An 18,101-nucleotide genomic window follows, 5' to 3' on the forward strand; every position below is an offset into this window, starting at 1 on the left:
TGTTCTATGTTCTACTGCGCCAGAGCATCGGTGTCGATTTGTGATCCCTGGCATGGACTTGAACCGGGAATCTGGCGGCTAGGAGGCTGGCGCCCTGAGCTGGTGCGTGCTGGCAGGCTCATGGCTCGCTTCGTTCCCCAGCCCTGTCCAACATCCGGGCACGTCCACGCAGACTAAATGGCCCCGTCTGTTTGGCTTTGCTCCTCAGTTTGAGCGTCAAAGGCAACGACAATGGCCCTAACTCCGCCCTGTCTGAAACGAGGGCAGGCCAGACAATTGCTCAGTCCATGCTGACAAGCATGTAAGTCATCAATGAGTCACCAGAGATTGCCCAACTGTGCTTAACAAGTATGTCAAGTTCCTCATTAGCTGCAATAGCACCCCCCTAAGGTCTTATTTCTGTTATTCAGCTTTGTTAAGGTAATCCTACCTTGCAGAGCAAGTGAGGAGGGTTTGTGTCTTTTTCTGGAGGGCAGCCTGTTCATACACAGCCAGGCATGTTGAGACTTGTTCCTCCTGAAAAAGGCTGACCTGCTGGGCTTCAGCATTCTCTGGCAAGCAGAGAAGCGCCGTGTCGTTTGCAATGAAAACCTAATTTTAATCGTCTACATCTAGATTTTGATCAACTCTTGACTTGCAATTTTTTTTGGTTTTTGTTGTTGTTGTGTGCTCTTAACCCCCTCACCCCCCATCGCCCTCTTTGCTGTTTCTTTCATTCTCTCCGGGGCTTTGGGGGTGTGGGGTGCGGGGTTCGTCAGGGGAAGGACCGCTTGTTACGGGAGCTGCAGTCTGTACGGGAGACTCTCCGTGTTTACCAGGATCGGATGAGGAGCCTAGAGGAGGAGCGCGATAAAGCTAGCGAAGACTTTCGGAACTTTCGGGAGGTGGGTCAGCTTTTTACGTGATGTCCCGTTGTCGGGGTCTTTTTTGGGTTTCCTAAAATGCTGCGCTACATAAGGACGTCAGCCCCAAGAACAAATTACCCAATAACCTGCAAATGTATCCCATTTCCTATTCAATACATATCCAATTCCCTCGTCCAATTTGGTACAAAATAAGCAATGCACTCTAGATCCTATTAATGATGTAAATTCCCTCTGTATCTCCTCTGCTATGTTTACTAATTGTCTTTGAAATCTGTGTCCTCTGGTTACTGATCATCCTGCCATGGAAATGAAATGAAATGAATGAAAATCGCTTATTGTCACAAGTAGGCTTCAAATGAAGTTACTGTGAAAAGCCCCTAGTCGCCACATTCCGGCGCCTGTTCGGGGAGGCTGTTACAGGAATCGAACCGTGCTGCTGGCCTGCCTTGGTCTGCTTTCAAAGCCAGCGATTTAGCCCTGTGCTAAACAGTATCTCCACAGTATACAGACCGTTAGACATAGGAGCAGAATTAGGCCACTTGGCCCATCAAGTCTGCTCCGCCATTCAATCATGGCTGATATTTTTCTCATCCCCATTCTTCTGCCTTCTCCCCATAACCCCTGATCCCCTTATTAATCGAGAACCTATCAACCTCTGTCTTAAAGACACTCAGGGATTTGGCCTCATCAGCCTTCTGTGGCAAAGGGTTCCACAGATTCACCACCCTTTGGCTGAAAACATTCCTCCTCATCTCTGTTTTAAAGGGTCGTCTCTTCAGTCTGAGGCTGTGCCCTCGGGTTCTAGTTTTTCCTACAAGTGGAAACATCCTCTCCACATGCACTATCCCGGCCTCTCAGTATCCTGTAAATTTCAATAGAATCCCCCCTCATCCTTCTAAACTCCAACAAGTACAGACCCAGAGTCCTCAGCCGCTCCACATATGGGACCCTCTCTGTCTCCAGTGATTCCTGAAAGAGCCCCACCAACGCCTCAAAAATCTCTTCAGCTATCTGGTCCAGGTAATTTATCCACCTCCAGTCCTTTCAGTTTCCCCAGAATCTTCTCCTTACTGATGGCCACTGCACTCACCTCTGTCCCCTGATTCTCCTGAAGTTCTGGCATCCCACTGGTGTCTTGCACTGTGAAAACTGATGCAAAGTAATTATTCAATTCCTCTGCCATTTCTTTGTTTCCTATTACAACTTCTCCAGCCTAATTTTCCAGTGGTCCAATGTCTATTCTTGCCTCTCTCTTTTATATATTGAAAAAACTCTTGCAATCTTCTTTTACATTACTAGCTAGCTTACACTCATATTTATTTCATCTTCTCCCCACTTATTGTTTTTTTTTTTTAGTTGTCCTCTGCTTGCTTTTAAAGGCTTCCTAATCCTCTGGCTTCCCACTAATGCTCGCCACCTTGTATGCTTTTTCTTTTTCTTTTATGCTGTCCTTGACTTCCCTCGACAGCCATGAATGCCTCGTCCTCCCCTTAGCATGTTTCCTCCTCCTTGGGATGAATTTCTGTGTGTCTCTCAAATAACCCCCAAAAACTCCTGCCATTGCTGTTCCACTGTCTTCCCTGCTAGGCTCCTTGTCCAATCAACTCTGGCCAGCTCCTCCCTCATGTCTTTGTAGTTGCCCTTATTTAATTGTAATACCGTTACATCTGATTGCAGCTTCTCTCCCTCAAACTGCAGGGTAAATTCTATCATATTGTGGTCACTGCCCCCTAAGGGTTCCTTCACCTTAAGTTTCCTAATCAAGTCTGCCTCATTACACATCACCAAATCCAGAATTACTTGTCCCCTAGTGGGCTCTGTCACAAACTGCTCCAAACAAATATCTTAGACATTCCGCAAATTCCTTTTCTGGGATCCACACCGACTTGATTTTCCCAGTCCACCTGCATATTGGAGTTCCCCATAATTATTGTAATATTGCCTTTCTTGTATGCCTTTTCTATCTCCTGATTAATTTTCTTTAAAAAAAATTTTTTTTTTTTATTCTCCTCCATTTTCACATTTTCTCCCACATTTACATCCATCAACAATAATCAGCAAGATATGTCAGTCCCCATAATAACAACAACGATCCCATCTACCCACCAACCCCCAAACCTCAACCCACATGTTTACATAAACAAATGACAAAAAGGAATCAGGGATTACCCGTAGTCACACTTAATCTTACACAGCTCCCACCCCCCCACCCCAAGTCTCCAGCTCCTCCCGTCCACGGCCTCTTGTAAAACTCCTCCCCCTACCCTCGGTTCCTTCCCCCCCAACTTTCCACCCCGGCTAGACCACTCGTACCCTGTTCTGCCACGCTCCGATGGCCGCAGCCCCTCCCCCCACCTCACTCCCGTTCACTAGCCGGCACACACTGGCCAGCGTGGAGGCCCCCGCCCGGGTCCCTTTCCCACTTGCCAGGCCCCAGGAAAGCCCAAAGATCCCCTTTTAGCACACAAACCCCACCTATCCACCTACACCCCAATGAACTCTCATTTTGAGTGAAAGTTCCGTCCCTTCCCTTGTCCAAATATATACCACCTTGGCTCCTTTAATCTCTACACCCGCGTGCAGTGATACAAAAAAGAAGAAAATACAGTCATGAGGTTACATCGGCACATGGCCATTCCTCAATTTGTCAGTTCTGCCACAGTCCTTCTGCTTTCGCAAACTCCTCCGCTGCTTCCGCCGTTCCAAAATAAAAGTCCCTGAGCTTGTAAGTCACCCTCAGCTTCGCTGGATATACAATGCCGCACCGCACCTTGCTAATGTACAGTGCCCTCTTCACCCGGTTGAAGGCAGCCCGCCTCCTTGTCAGCTCCACCGTAAAGTCCTGGTATGCACGTACACCAGCTCCAGACCACTGCATCACCCGCATCTGCTTGGCCCAGCTCAGGACCTTCTCCTTCACACTGTACCTACGGAAGCACAGAATCACTGCCCTTGGCGGCTCACTCGCCTTTGGTACAGGCCTCCACGACCGATGAGCCCAATCCAGTTCATATCGGGAGGGGTCCTCCCCCTCCCCCAGTAGTTTTGCCAGCATCGCGGCAAAATACTCAGTCGGCTTTGGTCCTTCAACACCTTCGGGCAGCCCCACAATCCTCAAGTTCTGTCGCCTGGATCTATTTTCCAGGTCTTCCATTAATCCTCGCAGATCCTTGTTAGTATCCTTCACCTTCCGCATCTCTTTCCCCATCGAGGCAAGTTGATCACCGTGCTGCAATAACATCTCCTTCACTTCCTTCAGCGCCTCCCCTTGCTCTCGCACCTCCGCCACTGCGCTCGCCACCTCCGTCCTCACCGGGGAAACCGCCTCCTCCACCAGCACACTCAAAACCTCCCTCATCTCCTTCCTCACCGTCTCCATGCATTTCGCAATCTGCGCCAACTGCTTTTCAAATTCCGCAGCCATCACCGTGGTTATTTCTTCAGCCGTAAGCAGTGCGGCCTTCCCTGGTGCTCCAGCCTCCATTTTTCCTGGTGACCCCGCGGTGACCTTTCCACTCCCCGACGGACCTCCAGCTGGTTTTTTTTTCGGCCGTTTTTTTGCTCACCCTCGACACTTTTCTTTGGGGTTATTTTCCCTCCTGTGTCTTCTCAGTGCCTCCTCCGTGCCTTCCCCCTGCTTCTGCCGCCTCCGCGGACCCTGGGACCGGGCTTAAAGCCCCGAAATTGCCGTTCACGAGCGGGGGCTCTCCATTGTGCGGCTGCCTCCCGCCCGCCGTCACCGGAAGTCCTCCTGATATATTTTCTGCCCCACATCCTGACTACTCCTAGGGGGCCTGCAATTCCTCAACTTTACCCAAACAGATTCTATGCCTTCTGATCCTATATCGCTCCTTGCTATCGATTTAAGTTAATTCCTTACTAACAATGCAACCCCGCCCCCTTTGCCCATCTGCCTGTCCTTGCGATAGGACACATATCCTTGGATATTTAGATCCCAGCCCTGATCCCCTTTCAGCCATGTCTCTGTGATGCACGCAACATCATACACGCCAATTTCAATGTTTTTATAATCTTTATTGTCACAAGTAGGCTTACATTAACACTGCAATGAAAGTTACTGTGAACAGCCCCTAGTCGCCACACTCCGGTGCCTGTTCGGGTACACAAGAGAGAGAATTCAGAATGTCCAAGTCACCTCACGAACACCTCTTTGGGACTGTGGGAGGAAACCGGAGCGCCCGGAGGAAACCCACACAGACCCGGGGAGAACGTGCAGACTCCGCACAGACAGTGACCCAAGCCGGGAATCGAACCTGGGACCCTGGAGCTGCGAAGCAACAGTGCTAACCACTGTGCTACCGTGCTGCCCAATGTGCACAACAAGCTCATTTACTTGCCCCATCTCTGTCTTCATGGCCTCCTCGAGTTTGTGGAGCTCCTTCTCTTCAGGCTTTTTTGTTGCCTTTTCTGTTCTTCCGGCCCCGGAGCTGCTGCTTGGCATGTCTTGTCCGGAGGGTGTTGGAGGAAGGTAAGGGGTGTCTTCTCCCGATTTAAGCGGACTATTTTGGGCTTAAAGTGCCTAATTCCAAGATGAGAGTCACCTTCCTTGCGGTCCACGCAGCACGTCCCCACCACCGGAACATCCAGGTGGTTTTTAAAGGATGTGAGGCAACCCGCCTCTGCCACCCTCCCAGGCAGCGCGTTCCAGACCCGCCTCTACCACCCTCCCAGGCAGCGCGTTCCAGACCCGCCTCTACCACCCTCCCAGGCAGCGCGTTCCAGACCCGCCTCTACCACCCTCCCAGGCAGCGCGTTCCAGACCCACCTCTACCCCCCTCCCAGGCAGCGCGTTCCAGACCCGCCTCTACCACCCTCCCAGGCAGCGCGTTCCAGACCGTCACCACCCTCTGGGTAAAAACTCTTTTCCTCACATCCCCCCTAAACCTCCTGCCCCTCACCTTGAACACTGTGTCCCCTCGTGACTAACCCTTCAACTAAGGGGAGGAGCTGCTATCTATCCAGCCTGTCCATGCCCTCATAATCTTGTGCACCTCGAACAGGTCACCCCCTCAGTCTTCTCTGCTCCAGCGAAAACCACCCTAGCGTATCCAACCTTCTCTTCATAACTTAAGGGTGCTCTTTCAGAGGGTCAGTGCAGACTCGATGGGCCAAATGGCCTCCTGCAGTGTAGGAATTCATGTGGTTCTAATGTTATCATTTATTGTGAGGGTAATTTATTACAAAAGTATATAGAACACTAATGAGACCACATCTGGAGTATTGGTCACCTTATTTAAGGAAGGATGTTAATGCGTTAGAACCCGTTCAGGTTTACTGGACTCATACCTGGAATGGCCAGGTTGACTTATGAGGAAAGGTTGGACAGGTGAGGCTTGTATCCGCTGGAGTTTAGAAGAATAAGAGGCGACTTGATTGAGACATACAAGATCCTGAGGGGCATTGACAAAGTACATAGATGCATAGACATATAGAGAAGAGGAGCAGGAGGAGGCCTTTTGGCCCTTCGAGCCTGCTCCACCATTCATCACGATCATGGCTAATCATCCAATTCAGTAGCCTAATCCTGCTTTCTCCCCATAGCCTTTGATCCCATTCTCCCCAAGTGCTACATCCAGCCGCCGCTTGAATATATTCAAAGTTTTAGCAGCAACTACTTCCTGTGGTAATGAATTCCACAGGCTCACCACTCTTTGGGTGAAGAAATGTCTCCTTTTCTCTGTCCGAAATGGTTTAACCTGAATCCTCAGGCTGTGACCCCTGGTTCTGGACACACCCATCATTGGTAGCATCTTCCCTGCATCTACCCTGTCTAGTCCTGTTAGAATTTTATACGTCTCTATGCGATCCCCCCTCATTCTTCTGAACTCCAGCGAGAACAATCCCAACCTAGTCAATCTCTCCTCATATGACAGTCCCACCATCCCTGGAATCAGTCTGGTAAACCTTCGCTGCACTCCCTCGAGAGCAAGAACATCCTTCCTCAGAGAAGGAGACCAAAACTGCACACAATACTCCAAGTGTGTCCTCACCAAGGCCCTGTGTAATTGCAGCAACACATCCCTGCTTCTATACTCAAAACCTCTTGCAATGAAGGCCAACATACCTTTAGCCTTCTTTACCGCCTGCTGCATCTGCATGTTTACCTTCAGCGACTGGTGCACAAGGACACCCAGGTCCCGCTGCACACTCCCCTCTCCCAATTTACAACCATTCAGGTCATAATCTGCCTTCCTGTTTTTGCTTCCAAAATGAATAACCTCACAATTATCCAAATTATACTGCATCTGCCATTGGTTTGCCCACTCGCCCAACCAATCCAGATCTTGCTGTAGGATCCCTGAATCCTCGTCACAATTCACCCTTCCACCTAATTTGGTTTAATCTGCAAACTTTGAGATGTTACATTTTGTTCCCTCATCCAAATCATTAATATATATTGTGAATAGCTGGGGTCTTAGCACCCATCCCTGTGGTACCCCACTAGTTACTGCCTGCCAATTTGAAAAGGACCCATTAATCCCTACTCTTTGTTTCCTCTCCGCCAACCAGTTTTCTATCCACCTCAATACATTTCCCCCAATCCCATGCGCCTTAATTTTGCACAATAATCTCTTATGCGGGACTTTGTCAAACGCCTTCTAAAAGTCCAAATATACCACATCGACTGGCTCCCCCTTGTCGACTGTACTGGTTACCTCGTCAAAGAATTCCAACAGATTTGTCAAGCATGATTTCCCCTTCATAAATCCATGCTGACTCTGACTGATCCTGCCACTGCTTTCTAAATGTTCCGCTATAAAGTCCTTGATAATGGATTCAAGCATTTTCCCCACTACCGATGTTAGGCTTGGAGATGGATGTGGAAAGGATGCTTCCTCTTGTGGGAGAATCTAGAACTAGGGATCACTGTTTAAAAATAAGGGATCCCCCATTTAAAACTGAGATGACGTGAAATTGTTTTCCCTGAGGATTGTACGTCTTTGAAACTCTTACTGAAAGTGTGGTGGAAGCAGAGTCTCTGTATAGTAGAGGTGGATAGATTCTTGGTAAGAATGGGGGTGATTGGTTATCGCGGGTAGGCGGGATGCAGATCTGGGGTTACTATCAAATCAGCTACAATCTTATTAACTGGCGGGCAGGCTCGAGGGGCTGAATGGCCTCCTCCCACTCCTTGTTCATATGCTTTGTATATAATATAATATAATATGTTACACAATTGACATGTACTTTAACTATAAAAGCACAGATTGTCCATGGAACTGTCTCAATTTATCTTACGAGTTTCCTTCATTCAGGTTCAACATTCGGTGCTCATGAAAACCAATGAGGCCAATCAAAGGCTGACCGATTCCTTGCGAGTACAGACGGGCCTACACGATGAGGTGAATGAGCTGCGTCTCAAGTACAGCAAAGCCAGTCTGGTAAATACACTTATTGACAAAGTATTACTCTAAGACGGTGTTTTTCAAACTATTTTTTAACCTGGGACCCGTTTTTACCAACTGACCATCCTTCGCGACCCACGCCGGCCGACCTTCGCGACCCACGCCGGCCGACCTTCGCGGCCCACCATTTCCTCTTCCCTTTAATGCGAGAAGCGAGCGTGGGCTTATATTCTGTTGTCTAGAGTAGCGAAGAATGAGAAATGACCTTAAGAATTACTTAACTCAAAGCATTGTGAATCTTTTTAATCTCTAAAATTCACTATCAAAGAGAGTTCTGCAGACTCAGCCATTGAGAATATTCAAGACAGATGCAGTAAGACTGAATTGAATTTTTAAAACAGTCTTCTGGGTCAGCGCGCTGATGTCAGGAGGAGGCGGTGTACCTCTCTGGTCTCCGGGCATGCACACTGATGAGCGGGCACGCATGCACAGCGCGCCCGCATTCTTAAAGCCGGTTGCAGCGGCCGTTGCGCCTGAATTCCCATGATCGGGAATGCCGCAACGGATGCTTCCGCGACCCTCCCGCCACCCGCCCGTGGGTCGTGACCCCCATTTTGAAAATGCCTGCTCTAAGGGCTGTCAAAGTGTCCCAGTGGCTGGGCCGAGTTGCAGAACGCTTGGGCAGTGTCTCGCTCTCTTCCTCTTCACTCGCGGCTGCTTCCATCCCCACGGAACCTGTTCTCCATTTGGGCTCGCCGGGTAATGGTAAGGGATCGCTAACTTTGCTCTGCCGCTCGAAAAGCCCAGGGGGAGGTGAAGGACCGGAGACTCACCTGAGTCCTTGTTCACGTCCGAGCCTCCATCTCCCCACGCAGCACAATGGCCCTTTCGAAAATAGAAGGGTGGGGGATGGTGGGGGGGGGCCGGGTTGGGGGGGGGGCGGTATCCGATTGCCCAAGGGTTTGTCCGAGGGGGGATGATTGTGGGAAGCTATGCCCCCATCTCACCTGCACAACGTCCACCTGTCCTTGCAGGAGAAGGATGTGCTCTCCTCGAAATCGGTGAGACTGGAAGAGAGCGTTGCCAACCTGAGGACACAACTAACAAGTGCTGCGACAAAGAAAGAACGGTTCCTGCAGGTACAATTTTATTGTGGACATGTTTTTCCACGGAGTATAATTTAATCAGAGAGAAGGAGGTCAAAGTCTACCCACTGGGCCATTTTGGCTTACATTAACGCTGCAATGAAGTTACTGTAAAAATCCCCTAGTCGCCACACTCCGGCGCCTGTTCGGGTACACTGAGGGAGAATTCAGAATATCCAAATTACCCAATAGCATGTCTTTTGGGACTTGTGGGAGGAAACCGGAGCACCCGGAGGAAACCCACGCAGACACGGGAAGAACGTGCAGACTCCGCGCAGTGACCCAAGCCGGGAATCGAACATGGGACCCTGGCGCTGTGAAGCCTTAGTGTTAACCGCTATGCTACTGTGCTGCCCATGGTATTATTATGGCTGAGTGTGTCTATGATATCCCCAGAAAATAGTACATGTGAAGTAAAAAGAAGAAATGATCACCTGAAAATCTTGCTATTATTTTGTTGGCGGTGTCATAATATATATCTATGTATACAATGGAGTGCAGACAGGCAGTGATTGACACACAGGATGACCAGTAAGCACAAAGAACAGAGCAGCCAATCACCAGACAGGACACAACCACTATAAAGCCAAAGGGCACCAGTTTTCCCCCTCTCTCTCGGGACCCAGCCTCTGAGACAGTCAGAGCTCGTGAGCTAGCCAGTGCCTACACCATGTGGTAGCTAGGTTAGTCTGGTCAGGCTAGTGTCAGGTCTCCAGTCAAGTCAGCATAGTGTCAACCCACAGTTGAACATGTATAATAGTTTGGATGTTGAATAAAATCGTGTTGCATTTTATCAACTGTTGGAGGTCTGTCTCTCGCTACACTGCATCAAGTGCAGTTCACCTCGACCCAGTCTACCCAACACATCATGGTACCAGCTGAGTGACCCAACACATCAGGCGGGGAGGGTGTGACGTCGGAGAAACGTTGACATAATGGTTTAGCGAGTGTTGGTTTCCCACATGTTACAGGAGAAGCTGGATTTACACAAGCAGGTTCAGCACTTGACCCTCGAGTTGGAGCGAGCCCTGAGGGGGAGGGAAGGCTTCGATGACCAGGTCGCTGATCTCCACACGGAGTTGGTGAGCACCAAATCTCAGGCCAACAGACAAGACCAGGAGAAGGTCTTACTGAAGGAAAAACTAGCAGCCGTCAAACAGGTATGCCGTCTGTCCTTTATTAAAAATAAATATTGAATGTAGCAATGCAGGTTCATAATGATACATTTAAAAACAAAAGTCAACCAAAACACCAGGGTTCAATATTAGAGGGACAGAACTGAACAGCAGAGAAGTTCTAAACTTGCATCAAATCTTTGGTTAGGCCACATTTGATGTGGGCAATGTCTGGCACGGTGGTTAGCACTGCTGCCACATAGCATAGAACATAGAACATAGAAAAATACAGCACAGAACATGCCCTTCGGCCCACGATGTTGTGCCGAACCTTTGTCCTAGATTAATCATAGATTATCATAGAATTTACAGTGCAGAAGGAGGCAATTCGGCCCATTGAGTCTGCACCTGCTCTTGGAAAGAGCACTCCACCCAAGGTCAACACCTCCACCCAACACTAAGGGCAATTTTGGACACTAAGGGCAATTTATCATGGCCAATCCACCTAACCTGCACATCTTTGGACTGTGGGAGGAAACCGGAGCACCCGGAGGAAACCCACGCGCACACGGGGAGGATGTGCAGACTCCGCAGACAGTGACCCAAGCCGGAATCGAACCTGGGACCCTGGAGCTGTGAAGCAATTGTGCTATCCACAATGCTACCGTGCTGCCCTTAAGAACAAATTAATCTACACTATATCATTTAACCGTAATCCATGGTAATCCATGTACCTGTCCAATAGCTGCTTGAAGGTCCCTAATGTTTCCGACTCAACTACTTCCACAGGCAGTGCATTCCATGCCCCCACTACTCTCTGGGTAAAAAACCTACCTCTGACACCCCCCCCCCCCCCCCCCCCCCCCTATATCTTCCACCATTCACCTTAAATTTATGTCCCCTTGTAATGGTTTGTTCCACTTGGGGGAAAAAGTCTCTGACTGTCTACTCTATCTATTGCCCTGATCATAGCAGCAGGGACTTGGGTTCAATTCCGGCTTCGGGTGACTGTGTTGACGTGGGTTTCCTCCGGGTGCTCCGGTTTCCTCTCACAGTCCAAAGATGTGCAGGTTAGGTAGATCGGCCATGCTAAATTTCCCCTGAGTGTCCAAAGGATGTGTGCAGGTGAGGTAAGATTATGGGGTTACAGAGATCAGGCGGGGGGGGGGGGGGGGGGGGGGGGGGCGCATGAGTAGGGCGCTCTTTCAGAGAGTCGGTGCAGGCTTGATGGGCCGAATGGCCGCCTCCTGCACTTTAAGAATTCTAGGTTTCTATTCTAGGTTTCTATTGACTGAGCACAGTTCCGGCCACCACATTACAGGAATGATGTGGATGAGATTTGGGGGAACATTGCAAGGCAGGACTGAGAGATTATAGATATTAGGATGGATTGAACAGGCTGGGTTCTTTTCTCTGGGAAAGTGAAGTGTGAGGGGCGATTTGGTAGAAGTCTTCATAATTATAAAACTGGCTGAAATGGCAGGTCTCCAGCGGATCGGGGGAAACAAAACTAAGTGTCATAAATATCGGATAGTCACTTAACATCTGTAGGGCGAGAAAACAGAGTTAATGCTTTGAGGCCCTCTAACTCTTCCTCAGAACTAAAGAGAGAGAAATTATGATTATATATAAGAGGGGGTGGGACAACTGGAGCAGTGATTGGTGGGAGCTGGGAGAGATTGTAACAACGATGTAGCAAAGCTCAAGAACAAGTGACAGATGGCCCAGTGGGGGAGTTTTTTTTTGTTGCATCGGAACAAAAAAAAATGCTTGGGATAGTATAAAATAAAGGTAAAGATGGAGGAGAAAGGTCACCGTCTAAACGTTGAGTCCTGAGAGCTGTGACATGCCTAATTTGGAAGATGAAATGCTGCTCTTCCAGTTAGCGTTGGGCTTCACTGGAGCGTTGCAGCAGGCCAAAGGCTGACACGTGGGCATGGAGAGGAAGGTGCGGAGTCAAAGTGGCGAGCAACAGGAAGGTTGGGGTCATGCCTGCAGGCTGATCGAAGGTGTTCCGAAAAGTGGTCACCCTGTCTGAGTTCACTCTCCCCAGTGTAGAGGAGACCACATTGGGAGCAGCGACTACAGGAGACCAAACTGAAGGCGGTGCAAGTGAAAAGTTGCTTAACCTGGAAATGGAACGTACTGCCATATTGGTTGAGACGACCGAGATGGGTGTATTTACAGGGAAGCTGTGGGAACACATGAGGGAGAAAGGACTAGAAGGATATGTTGGCGGGGTTGGATGAAGGTGGGTGGGAGGAGGTTCACATGGAGCATAATCGCAAGCATGGAATCGGATGGGCTGAATGGCCTGTTTCTCTGCTGTAAATCCCATGGGAATGTATTGTAATCCTCCCTCTACGTAGCTGACACCCGTTTATCCAGCATTCTGAGCACCGCTGGCCGCCGCCACCTCACCGTGCTCTTTCCCTTGCCAGGTGAACGAGAAGCTCACCTCCGAGCTCGGCGAGTCCCGCCGGCGATTGGAGCTGTGCCAGGACCAGCTCCACCAGCTGCAGGCCGAGAAGAAGATCGTCAGCAATCAGATCGAAGCTCTGGAAACGGAGCGTGGCCAGCTGGTCAGCGAGAAAGAGATGTTGCTGACCGCCGTGCAGTCAGATGACAAAGCGCATGAGGACGAGCTTCTCGCTCTGAGGCAAAACTGCAAGGAGCTCTGGTAAATATGGGACGTTGGTCGGGGAAATCCAGTGCGGACAATGGCAATCATCTATTTTTCCCAGTAAATTGTGTGAAGAATGAGTCTGTCTTCCCAGCACATACAACAACAACATTTTATAGACGGGAGATGGTGGAGTAGCGGTGATGTTATAGGAATAGTGATCCAGAGACCCAGGGATCGCGGGTTCAAATCCCACCACGGCAGCTGGCGGAATTAAAATTCAATTAAAAACCGCATCTGGTTCACCATCACAGAATAATACAGTGCCAAAGAGGCCCTTCGAGTCTGCACCCACACATGAAAAACACCTGACCTGCCTGCCTAATCCCACTTGCCAGCACTTGGCCCGTAGCCTTGAATGTTGTGATGTGCCAATTGCTCATCCAGGTACTTTTTAAAGGATGTGAGGCAACCCGCCTCTACCCCTCTCCCAGGCAGCGCGTTCCAGACCGTCACCACCCTCTGGGTAAAAATGTTTTTCCTCAAATCCTCACTAAGCTTCCTGCCCCTCACCTTGAACTTGAGTCCCCTCGCGACTGACCCTTCAACTAAGGGGAACAGCTGCTCCCTATCCACCCTGTCCATGCCCCTCATAATCTCGTCCACCTCGATCAGGTCGCCCCTCAGTCTTCATTGCTCCAGCGAAAACCACCCAAGCCTATCCAACCGCTCTTCATAACTTAAATGTTCCACCCCAGGCACCATCCTGGTGAATCACCTCTGCACCACATCCAGTGCAATCACATCCTTCCTATAATTTGGTGACCAGAATTGCACACAGTACTCCAGCTGATGTGTTATGGATCCAGACCAGAACCCCAATTTTGATTAAGATCCTGGACTAGAACCCAGCAATTTGCGTTTGGTAAAAGTGTGAATAAATGCTATTACACCACAGGACTGACAACACTGACCAGTAGACAGCTTTTATATTAAAACAAACTTTAATTTGAACACCGAATTAAGCACATTAGCAACAAAGAAATAGCTTTACAGTTAACAGGTACAACATCTTAACTTGCTTCCTGAAATCTGCCTCTACATTCCAATTAAGCAAACTCATATATGTTGTTATGGGCCAGGGTTTAGAGAACCCCAAAAGTGTATCATGGAGTTCATCTGACCCACAACTTTTAATAGATTGTGGTATGGGGAGCACACGGCCCACTCTACAGGTGTGGGACAGCAGAAATGGAAAAGTATTTTTTAAAGCAAAACAATGTTTATTCTATGAACTCAAGTTAACCTTTTTAAAACATACAGTGAACATCTTCGCAACCATCAATTCAAATATAACTCCCAAAGAATACAACACCAAGTAATCCTTAAGCAGGCCTTTTAACTTCCAAAAGACTTTTTAAAAAAACCTTTAAACAGAAGCACACCAGGTTAAAGTCACTACTGAGAGCAGTTATTAGTTTTACATCACCAAAGGATCGATTTACAGTCTTTAGATTACAGAGAGAGAGACTCCTACACCTTCTGGCTGTGACTGCAGCTATCCAACTCTGAAAACGAAACTAAAACACACCCTGCAGCAAACAGCCTAAAACGAAAGTAAAAAGCTGACAGACCGCCCAGCTCCACCCACACTCTGACATCACTGATAAACACCCATTTCTTAAAGGTGCTCGCACGTGACAATGTATAAAGTTAACAACTTGGTTTTACTTGTTGCTCTTGGTGCAGAGTCCATGGAGAGAGAAGCGTTTTGGGACCGGACTGAAAATTAGCTGCCTTTACAGGCAAAGCTGGCCCTTCCCATTAGCTATTTTGTTACACTCAAAGCACACAGCATTCATATGTCTCCTGTTACAGGATATGCGTTGACTCTAAAATGAACTGATCATTAAACTGACCCTCGCATGACGAGGTGGAGGTGACAGATCCCATGGCGCCATTTTGAAGGAAAGTTGGCCCTCGTGTCCTGACCCAATATTTATCACTCAATCAACGTCACAAAGAAAGAGAGTCTCTGGTCATTTATCACATTGCTACTTCTGGGAGCTTGCTGTGTGCAAATTGGCTTCCTTGTTTCCTACTTCACAGGAATGATGACAACGGCACTTTGGGATGCCCAGTTAGACATGCGAAGTATGATGTAAATACAAGTCTACTTCTTTCTGTCACTCCATAAATGGTTGTTAACCAGCCACTCGCCATAATTGCGACTGTCCATCAGTGTTGAACCTTTCCGATTCACACCCTGGTTTTTCTTTTCCTCAGGGCCTCTGAAGCTGACTTGAGGGAGCACCGGGGGTGCCTGGAGGCGGAGTTGGAGAGGAAGGCCGAGGAACTTGCTGCAATTACTCTGGAGCAGCATCAAGTAGCTCAACACTGGAAGGAGAAATGGCAAGAGACTGCCGAGGCTCTGAAAGCCAAGGAAAAGGAACTGCACTTGGCGACTGTGAAACCACAGGGAAAGAATGAGAAGGTATGGCCATTTTACCGGGAGAGCAACAGTTGGCTTATGTCCAGGGGAGACGTTTACCTGAACGGTTTCAGTGGTAAAACGATCGTACTGACACTATACTGAGGCATGTGCAATAGGGGTCAACCAACTAAACCACCATAATTCACTGATGTGCTGTGTAAGGTTCTGTTTTATTAATATGTTGAAGTGTTGCGGTTATACAGACCTCAGTCAGATATCCTGTTAGGATTTTGATCAGACCAATTGTTAAAATTATTTTGGGTTATCAATGACAACAGGGGGAGGAGACGATGGCGGAATGATAGAATCATAGAATTTACAGTGCAGAAGGAGGCCATTCGGCCCATTGAGTCTGCACTGGCCCTTGGAAAGAGCACCCTACTGAAGCCCACACTTCCACCCTATCCCCGTAACCGAGTAACCCCACCTACCCTAAGAGAAATTTAGCATGGCCAGTTCACCTAACCCGCACATCTTTGGCCTGTGGGAGGAAACCGGAGCACCCGGAGGAAACCCACGCAGACACCGGGAGAACGTGCAGACTCCACACAGTGATCCAGCGGGGAATCGAACACGGGATCCTGGCGCTGTGAAGCAACGGTGCTGACCACCGTGCTACTCTACCGCCCATAATGATAATTCACAGTGCTAGAAAGGCAGCTGCCTTTAAGGGTAAACCAGGACTTGCTTCAGAGTGAATGGAGAGCGGGTGACGTTCATTGAAAGACTGCTTCAATTGAAGAATTGGAGATTTCCCCAGTTGGGGAGGCCCTTGGACAGGGAGAGGATCCAGAAGGGAAGAGTGGAAACTAGTGGAACTGCAGCTTCGCAATAAAACAGTTGTGAATCATCGAAATATCTGCTGCCTAATTCGGTAAATGGCTATTCACCTGTGTAACAATAATGTCACTGGGCTGGTAAGCTAGAAGGCCAGGCTAATGACCTGGGAATATGGGTTCAAATCCCGCCACGGCAACTGGTGGAATTAGAATTTGATTAATAAAATCTGGAATTGAAAACTAGCCTCCGTAATGGTGACATTTTGAAGTATCATCGATTGTCGTTTTAAAACCCGTCTGCTTCCGAACTGAGTGACATGCTCATCCACTTCAAAGGGCGCTTAGGAGCCAACCATATTGCTGTGTTACATATAAATCAGCATTAGTCAGTACAGTAAGTGAAGTCACCACAGTCCCAGATGACCACTGGCTGCGTTCCCCTTTGAGGGGGTAGAGCTGACTGGTGGCGATTTAACCGGAGGATCACCGCACCTCAGGTGAGGGGCAAGGTTGAGAAGGCGGAGCCTTCATCAATAACCTCAGCCAGGTACGGGAATCGAACCCACTCTGTTGGCCTTGCTCTGCATCACGTACCAGGTGTCCAGTCAACTGAGCTAAACCGGAGGGAGGAAATCAGTACTACGTAAAGTAGCATAAAGGGTTAATGTAAAATATGTAGTCTACATCATTGTTGACTTAGGATCACATGATAACAGGGCACGGAGAGCGATGGTTCTATGTTGAGTCTCGTGCAGAGTGCACCTTGTAAATAGCTAGCATAATGTTCAATACAAGGTAGAGTTTGCTCACCGTATTTCCTCCAGCCTTGTCTTTGAGTCCAGATCCATAACTACCGCTTTCCGGATTGAAAAAAACAACAGTAACAGAATCGACTGATTTCCGTCCCTAAAGGTAACCACTTTGGGTTTTTAATGTCTATCTGACAGCTACGCGGTCGCGTTTACTGTCACCAACGTTTCATTTCCAAATGGCAAATTCCCAAAGCGGGATCTATAATTCACATTCTCGAGATTTACTGGCCCATTGCCAGCCCGCCGCTGTACCCTCAACATTTAGGTTTTGGGTTAAAAGCGAGGTAGGACCTGTTTCGGACGACTGTCGGCTTTTTCTTTTTGAGATGGAACCTTTACTCCTTTGCAGGCTGACCTGTCGGGGGGTTGTGAGAGTTTTGCGGCTGACCTGGAAGAGCTGTTGGAGCTGAGGGCCACATTAACCAGGTACAATTGCGTCAGTCACGAAGAGGCTTTCAAATGTCACTTCTGTCTTTGTTAGTGATGTTGCATAGCTTCGAGAACTCTGACCTGTAGAGGTTTTTATTAAAATCACTGTTGACAGTACTTTGCTGCAACGTTAATAATGATTTTGGTCATGACAAGTCGCATATAAATTACAGCTCTGAAACAGAGTGTCCCGCTCATCTGTGTTTGTATTCTGCACAAGTCCTCTCAGAATATCCTTCTATTTTTTTCTCCCTTGTATGTTTATCTCTCACCCCCTTAAAGCCATCTCTGCGACTCACCTCAACTCAATATTGTAGCAGGTTCCATAGCCTCGCCCTCCCTGGGTAAAGAGACTATCCCCAATTTCATATTGGGTTTATAAGCGACCATCTTATATTCATGGCCCTCAGTTATGCACTCCCCCACAAGCAGTGACATTTTCTCCATGTCTACCCTATCAAACCCTGTTCA

The 18,101-nt window shown here is 48.5% G+C and overlaps 1 protein-coding gene across 3 annotated transcripts in view; it reads left to right on the forward strand.

Moving 5' to 3' along the window:
* Nucleotides 1-18,101, forward strand: part of LOC140404390 (uncharacterized) — a 135,875-nt gene that overhangs the window by 38,244 nt on the left and 79,530 nt on the right. For 2 of the 3 annotated variants that reach the window (XM_072492841.1, XM_072492842.1), the window contains exons 6-12: nt 759-884; nt 8,144-8,269; nt 9,268-9,372; nt 10,350-10,538; nt 12,935-13,173; nt 15,403-15,610; nt 17,551-17,627. In XM_072492841.1, the coding sequence (XP_072348942.1) occupies nt 759-884; nt 8,144-8,269; nt 9,268-9,372; nt 10,350-10,538; nt 12,935-13,173; nt 15,403-15,610; nt 17,551-17,627 (1,070 nt within the window). The remainder of the gene's footprint in view (nt 1-758; nt 885-8,143; nt 8,270-9,267; nt 9,373-10,349; nt 10,539-12,934; nt 13,174-15,402; nt 15,611-17,550; nt 17,628-18,101) is intronic. The other variant, XM_072492843.1, reaches the window with a different exon arrangement.

Source organism: Scyliorhinus torazame, chromosome 30 (genome assembly GCF_047496885.1).
Source record: "Scyliorhinus torazame isolate Kashiwa2021f chromosome 30, sScyTor2.1, whole genome shotgun sequence".
NCBI lineage: Eukaryota > Metazoa > Chordata > Chondrichthyes > Carcharhiniformes > Scyliorhinidae > Scyliorhinus > Scyliorhinus torazame.